The 7,272-nt window shown below is 46.1% G+C and overlaps 2 protein-coding genes across 2 annotated transcripts; both read right to left on the reverse strand.

Moving 5' to 3' along the window:
- Nucleotides 1–1,640: 1,640 nt before the first annotated feature.
- On the reverse strand, nt 1,641–4,292 carry LOC119319132 (glycerate dehydrogenase). Its single transcript, XM_037593621.1, has 11 exons — nt 4,102–4,292; nt 3,904–3,987; nt 3,556–3,696; nt 3,329–3,450; nt 3,138–3,219; nt 2,965–3,037; nt 2,767–2,858; nt 2,399–2,659; nt 2,214–2,258; nt 1,970–2,084; nt 1,641–1,859 (listed from the first exon to the last, which is right to left on the reverse strand). The coding sequence occupies exons 1-11, from the start codon at nt 4,222–4,224 to the stop codon at nt 1,837–1,839; spliced, it is 1,161 nt and encodes a 386-aa protein (XP_037449518.1). The 5' UTR covers nt 4,225–4,292; the 3' UTR covers nt 1,641–1,836.
- A 362-nt stretch (nt 4,293–4,654) lies between these two features.
- LOC119319133 (SKP1-like protein 1) lies at nt 4,655–6,299 on the reverse strand. The gene is made up of 2 exons (XM_037593623.1): nt 5,827–6,299; nt 4,655–5,079 (listed from the first exon to the last, which is right to left on the reverse strand). The coding sequence occupies exons 1-2, from the start codon at nt 6,175–6,177 to the stop codon at nt 4,906–4,908; spliced, it is 525 nt and encodes a 174-aa protein (XP_037449520.1). The 5' UTR covers nt 6,178–6,299; the 3' UTR covers nt 4,655–4,905.
- Between the last annotated feature and the right edge of the window lie 973 nt (nt 6,300–7,272).

Consider the following 7,272-nt stretch of genomic DNA (forward strand, 5'->3'; position numbering starts at 1 on the left):
CGTTAGATGTCCTTAGTGTGAGGACTTAATCGTGAGGCCAACGCATCTATGTGGTAGCTTGAGAGAGGTTGAGCGGTATCGAGAGACGCAATACAAGACAAGGGTTTAGACAGCTTCGGGCCCTGGGAAACATCATCCGGTAACAACCCTACATGCTGTTTGAGGCTAGATTTCATTATCATCACGAGGGAGCCGCCGTAAACCGGCTCTCCTCTAGTTGTGTCTAGCCCTAGAGATTGTTTCTTGATTGTCCCTCTTTGAGGAGCCCTGCCCCTCCTTATATAAGTTAGAGGGGCGGGTTACATGTGGAGTCGTTTTAGGATTAGGACTAGTCTCTCTTCTAATACAAACCGGATACAAGTCCGGGTCTTCCTTGTAAAGTAAATATTCCTCACGCCTTTCCTCTTAAATCGGCCCACCATAGCGTGATCCGGCCTTCCATAAACCGCTCGATGGGCGACCGGGTCTTGTCGCTCCTCTGACCCGCCTGTCGGATTACCAATGAATCGTAAACCGCCAAGTCCAAGTGGGTCGCCAGCAAATTGCCAAACTCTAGCCGGGTCATACATCCGGCGGTTTATACCGTGGGTTATATCCCCGACACGCACCCCGGGGTTCGTTAATCATGGAAATCGCTCAGGGACCCCAAATCAGTGAGTAATGGTCCATGAAACGGGGCCAGAATCAGCCAAAACTTCAAGTGTTGATGACGGCCACGTAAACGCACCCCGGGGATCGTCAATCGTGGAAATCGCTCTGGGAGCCCAAAGCTTTGTTAAAACAGAAGATGTGCTCTCGTTGCCGAATTAAAAGGACGGGCCCATATTCACACAGCACCGCCCAAGACCTAAAGTGGGGAAGACAATAAATTCACGGTTTTCAAATGAAACATCAGATTATGAAAAAAATTCTAAACCATAGTCTTTAGAAATGCTTGTAAAATTAAAATGATAATTTAAAAAAATCTCAAATTAGAAAAGGGTTCACAAATTTATTAATTTGAGAATGTTTTTGGATTTTAAAAATATTGGCAAATTCTTCATGACTTTTAAAAATGTTCATGAATTTAAAAGAACACAAATTGAAAAGGAGAGCACAAATTTTTTGAACGGTTCACGAATTCAAAAAATGTTCTTGAATGTCAGAAATAATCCATAAGTTCAGAAATATTCGTGAATTTAGGAAATATTCACAAATCTGAAAAACTGTGGCAAATTTGGTATCCACAAGCTTAGAATAAGTTCTCCGCGGAAAAGAAAGGTTTTAGAAAAAGTTTATTAATTCAAAAAATATTCACGAATTTGGAAAATGTTTATGAATTTACAAAATGTTCAAAAATTGAACAATGTTTGTGAATTCAAAAAAGAGAAGAAAAAGTGAGACCAAAAAAAAAAGAACAAATGAAGGTCCACAAATATATCAAGACAAACAAACAAGAAAGCTATCTTTATCTTAGTCTTTGGCAGCCAGGCAGATGCTAATGCAGTAGTGGTGTAATTCCCTTGGAGCATAATATATCTATCATACATCACAGCATATATAATATCTAGCATACATCATAACATAATTTGCCAAGCTTAATTTAGTAGCAAGCAGTGGGTATAAGTAATGCAGGGAAGGTCAGGGCAGGGCAGGGCAGGGAAACATATAATAAATGCATAACTGATCAAAAATCTCTTGCTTGATATATATAATCATTCATTCATTCAGTACTGCTACTCCATGAGGATGAGGGCATTCATACATATATACTGGTAAGGAGCTATATATGCATAGCATCTTAGCAAGTAGTAGTAGTAGTAGCAGTGATTCATCCATCTCTGCCTCTGCCTCTGCCTAAAGCTTGGAAGATGGCAGGCCTGCAACCAACATCACCAATCAATAGTCAATACAAGCTAGAACATGTCTTTAGCTAACTAAGATCAGAGAGCTAGGCGGGTACTGCAAGAGACATGTATATATCAGTTACCGAGTTGCTTGGCGTTAACGATGCTTGGGCAGGCAGGGGGCGGCGCCGCCTTCTCGTCGAGGAAGGGCTCCACCGCGTTCGGGTTCCCCCACACCGGGTACCCCTTGATCTTACCCTGTCAGTTTTAACCCAACACTTGCTCCATCAGGTTCAGATCAGTAATCAACTACTCCCTACTAATTTAGCAATAATAAACATAAGAACTACTTGATTGATTAAGCAATCATCATCCAAGGAAACTCACAAGCACGTTCAGAGCAGCGAGCGTCGCCATCCCTTCACGCGTCCACTGAGCACACGGAGTCAACCAAACAAACAGTGGAATCCATCAGATGATGCATGGAAATTCCAATGGCATGGATGTACAAATCCATTACTTCACTTCAGTTGAATCCAGTTCATATATCGACAAATCATACAAGTTCGTACCTTCGATGCAGATGCGATGTGAGGCACGACGACGGCATTCTTCATCTCAGCCAGCCCTGGCTTCATGTAAGGCTCATCCTCAAAAACATCGAGGCCAACACGGAACATGGGATTCGCCCTCAGGTGCTCCACCAGTGCAACCTCGTCGATCACCGGGCCACGGCTGGCGTTCACCAGCACTGCCTCCTTCTTCATCATCGCCAGCCGCTCAGGGTTTATCAGGTGGTACGTCGTCTTGTCCAGCACTGGGTGCAGGCTTATCTGTTGCCATCAACAGAAACAAAGTTCCGTTATCTCAAATGTAAATATTTTCATCTGTATTTTGAAAATTGCAATGCCCCAGTGCATATTGTATCTAATTAACTGACCACATCGGCCTCCCTGAGAACTTCCTCCATGCTGGAGGCCCTCTTCCATGTCACAGGCTGCTCACCATTGGCTTTCAGGAACTGGCCATACGCTGCATCATATAAACATTATTATTACACATGTATTAAATCCACATCAAATGCATAAATAGCTGACACAAGAACAAATAAAGCTACTAGCAGATCGATAAAATTTACCTGTGACGAATTTCTCGAGCCGTGTGGACTGGTACAGATCGAAGTAGATCAAGTTCATCTTGAACCCCTCAATCTAGCACACACAAAATTTAAGTCGGTTTTACATTGCTCATACATACTCAACAGGTTAGTTTGAGATGAGATTTATATATGGAGGATGTATAAAGTGGTACCATCATCCTTGCATAAGCTGAGCCGATGCGGCCAGCTCCGATCACTCCAACAGTCTGCCCCTTGAGCAAGTTCCCAACAAACCTGCATTCATTATCTCATTCAATCCGTATATCTTAAATAGATTCGTATAGATGTATATATGCTGCTCATAAATCAAGCTGGATTAATAGTACAGCAGTCTAGCACTCACAAGTGCGGAAGCCATCCGTCGTAGAGGCCAGCCCTCATGAATTGGTCGGCCTCAACGATCCTCCGGGCAGCCGCCACCGACAGCGACGCCGCCAGCTCCGCCGTCGTCTCGGTAAGAACACCCTGCATACACCCATTCATCATGGCAATCACGAGATTCGGACTTCAGAGCAACATTCATCATATCAAAGGCACTTGTCAGTCAAATAAATTCCGTGTGTTACATACAGGCGTGTTGCCGATGGCGATGCCATTCCTGTTGGCAGCATCGACATCAACGTTGTTGTAACCGACGGCCATGTTGCTGAAGGCTGTCCCGCCGGCACGCTTGAGCGCAGAGAAGAGCACTTCCCCCCAGTCCTCTGTTAGCTGCAGCCAATTTGTGCCACACAAGTCGTCATCCAGATTGATAACTAATTGAATACTTGAAACAAGACATAAAGAAGAGTGTTGTTAAAAGGATAACAAACTATATATGACCTTAACCACAGTTTTTAGGAAACTTTTTAGGACAGTAACCTAACCCACGACAAGAAAATTCATAAAGGAAAGGAATAACAAGCTGGGGTTGCTTGCCTGGCCGATGACACCATGGCAGTGATCACCGATGAGTGCCAGTATGTCGTCAACAGAGAGGATGGTCTTCTTCTCCGTGCATATCTGCGCGCTCAACATGTAAGAAAATTCAGCATCTGTTATCATCATAGCAATCAAACAGAGCAAGCAACAGCAATGAAACAGAGCAAGGAACAACAAAGAAACAGAGCAGGGCACCTCGAGGCGGCAGTCGTTGCCAGTGAGGAGCTTGATCCAGCGGGTGCCGGGCATGGACTTGGTGCTCACCACGCGGTACTTGCCGCTGGGGTTCCACACCTCTATCGATATCGGCTTCGCCATGGCTGGAGCAGGGGGGAGCAGCTGCAAGGAGGAGAAACAAGAAGCTAGATGCAAGTGGTGATGACAAGCTACAAGTAGTGCTTTTCTTATCAGGTTGAGAAGCAAACATGAGGCGCCAGGATTTTCTGCTATTTTGGAAGACCACTTGGTGGATAAGACCACAAGATCATGAGTGGCTCCAGGCCCCTCACCCTCTGAATGAGACACTTCCTTATCATCTACATCTTCAGAAATCAGAGGCCCACAACAATTTCAATTTATTTGCTCTCTCAGGCACAACAGAAATATATAACCAAACAGAAATCTGCAAGAGAGCCAATCTAGCTCAACAGAAATCTGCAAATGTTTCCAATCTTAAAGAACCAGCATCCAACACATTAAGCTTCAACAAAGAAGCTCAAATAACACAGCAACAATCAGAACAGGAAGATGATAACCAAGCAAAGCATCCACTTGACGATTAAGATTCAGTTTGACAAGCGATGACCACAGACCACGATAGGTTTTTCTTGTTCTCGCAAACATAACCACTGACCGAAGATGTTCACCGACACCACCTCATAGACTCGAGGATAATTACAACCCATTACGACAGACATAAAGAAGAGCGCTGAAATACAGACATGACGAATACTACGCGTAGTTCTTTCAGCGCGGCGGTGGCATCGCCTAGATGCTCCTCTACTCAAAGGCCCACTGGTTCTCCCTGCGGATCTCCTCCTCCTCCTCGGGCGTAAAGTCGTTCTTGATGTTGAAGGTCTTGCGGATCTCCTCCGGGGTCTTGCCCTTGATCATGTCGGCAACAGTCTGACAGGTTAGGTCCAAAAGCCCCTTGATGTTCAGGTAGTTGGCAGCCTGAGGGGGGCAAAAGGGCAACAAGAATAACAGCATGTCAGAGAGAAGCATTCATTTACAAGAACAGAGCTAATCAAATTGCAGTATGTAGATGCTTTGCGGCAAACTAAACCACAAAACAAGGAATGCATTAATCAATAGATATTGATTCAAAACCAAGAACAGCAAAAGTAACTAGAGCATAACAGGGTAAGAAATTCAGATAAGAAACATAACTGTAACAAAACAGAGTCAAGAGCAGATTCATTCTTGCACCACTTGTCAGAATGCATTGGCAAGTGTATGCATCATATTGCAATTTCGATCTTAGCATAATAGTGTGATTTAGCTACAATGCAAGATAGAAAAAACACATCCTCACATATACAATTTACTGGCATAATAATAATAAGATTAGATGCTCCCCAGGTTATTCATATACAGTATAGCACATCAGAACACAAGAACATGGATCACAAATTAACCCTGACCTACAAATCAGACCACATCATGTAAACTCTTAACAAATATCTGTCCTTTTGAGTAAAAGATAAGCCAATCATGTATGTAAACCCTAACCTAACCCAATAGAATCGAATCCTCATCGATGAGGGCACGAGGAGCCCATCCAATCGAACCTAAACAGCAGCCATACGCGCAAACCAATCTGGATGCGAGGCCCGGAAGGGGAACGGCGGCCAGATCTAGAACAAAAAGGAGGGGACAAATAATAAATCGAATCGAGGGAGGGATTTGATTGATTCATACCAGGATGAGGTCGAAGAGGGTGGCCTGGTCGACCTTGACGAACTCGGCGTCCCAGTTCTTGAGGTCCTCCGCGGGAGCGGCGGGGGCGGCGGCGTCCGAGGCTCCGGCGGCGGCCGCGGCCCCGTCGGCGGGCTTGGCCTGGACGTGCTTGTTGCAGTACTCGATGACCTTGGAGAGGATCTTGGAGTTGACGTTGGGGAGCGGGATGCCGTTGTCGGCGCAGTCGTCCTCGATCATGTGGCGGATCGTCTGCGACTCCATGGCCACCGCCTCCTCCACCTCGAACTCCTCGCCGTCCGAGCTCTTGAGCGTGATCATCTTCTTCTCGCCGGCGTCTCCCGCGGCCGCCATCGCTCGCTCGCTGCTGCTGGATCGGGGATCGGGAAGAGGAAACCCTAGAGCGGCGGCGACGAAGGACGGAAGGGGAAAAAGCTGGGAGCTTTGGTGCGTGCGGGGTGGGATGGTTGGGTCCGGGTGTGTATTTATTTATTGATTGAAGGCCGGGCAACGCGTGGACGGATTGCTATCCACCCTTCACAAGGAAACGGACCCAAAACACAAAAACAAACCTACGTCTACAAAAGTTCGATGACCGTCCGATCTGTATCTAACGCACGCACGCAGGACGACCTGCCTTTGCACAACACCACTTTCTATCTCTCGTGCGGCCCCATCCCTCCCCCGCCTCCTCCAGCTAACCATGGATGCAGATCTGACGTGGTGGCCGCCGAACTGATGTCTGTGCCCAACGCCTAGCATGGCTCCTCTTTGTTGCGGTCAGTCGCCCATCGCCGCCACCACCCCCTTCCCCCTTCTCCGGGTCATCTTCTCTGCACCCTTCCTCATCTTCTACTAGGACGTCCTCTGCAAGTACGTCACTAAATACGTAATCTCTTGTGTCATTTGTCTGAGCAGTCCCACTACCCACCATCACCTCCACCTGCCTCCCCGTCCTTCTCCTACTCTGCGACAACTTGAGGAAACCCTAGCGAGATCTGTCGACTTTACTTAGGGATCGAGGTAACCCTAGAGAGATGAGGAAACGCGGCGGCAGAAGAAGATGGAAACTCTGTTGTTGCAGGGATGGGTTGGGTTGGGTTTGGCTGGGGGATTTATTGGGAGGGTTGGGCAACGCGTTGATTTACAAGGAAACAAAACCAAAAGCCAAACTTAAACTAATTTGGAAGGAATTTCTTACTGATAAAAGTTTGATGGAGTTTTTTCATTTAGACTAACAATGATTAGCATGTATTTTTCGATGGTTTGTCCCTTTCTTACCTTGTTTAACAAGGTTTGGCCCCATCGATACATTTTTGTGGCTCCATGGAGTTTAGACCGACATATTTATATTTCGATGTGATCGTTCGATTAAGGTGGAATTGCACTTGAGTGAGTGGTAGATGGACCCTCCTACACTGGTCCGCGAAAGCCTCACTGAAACCTTAC

Source organism: Triticum dicoccoides, chromosome 6A (genome assembly GCF_002162155.2).
Source record: "Triticum dicoccoides isolate Atlit2015 ecotype Zavitan chromosome 6A, WEW_v2.0, whole genome shotgun sequence".
NCBI classification, from domain to species: Eukaryota; Viridiplantae; Streptophyta; class Magnoliopsida; order Poales; family Poaceae; genus Triticum; species Triticum dicoccoides.

What these genes read in the sequence shown, in the direction of transcription:
- LOC119319133 (XM_037593623.1), bottom strand. Translation starts at nt 6,177, where the DNA reads ATGGCGGCCGCGGGAGACGCCGGCGAGAAGAAGATGATCACGCTCAAG. An exon ending in CCCTCTTCGACCTCATCCTG is followed by an intron (nt 5,080 to 5,826) that starts GTATGAATCAAT and finishes TGCCCCCCTCAG; the next exon opens with GCTGCCAACTACCTGAACAT.
- LOC119319132 (XM_037593621.1), bottom strand. Translation starts at nt 4,224, where the DNA reads ATGGCGAAGCCGATATCGATAGAGGTGTGGAACCCCAGCGGCAAGTAC. An exon ending in TCGCCATCGGCAACACGCCT is followed by an intron (nt 3,451 to 3,555) that starts GTATGTAACACA and finishes GGGTGTATGCAG; the next exon opens with GGTGTTCTTACCGAGACGAC. An exon ending in CGTTAACGCCAAGCAACTCG is followed by an intron (nt 1,860 to 1,969) that starts GTAACTGATATA and finishes TGTTGGTTGCAG; the next exon opens with GCCTGCCATCTTCCAAGCTT.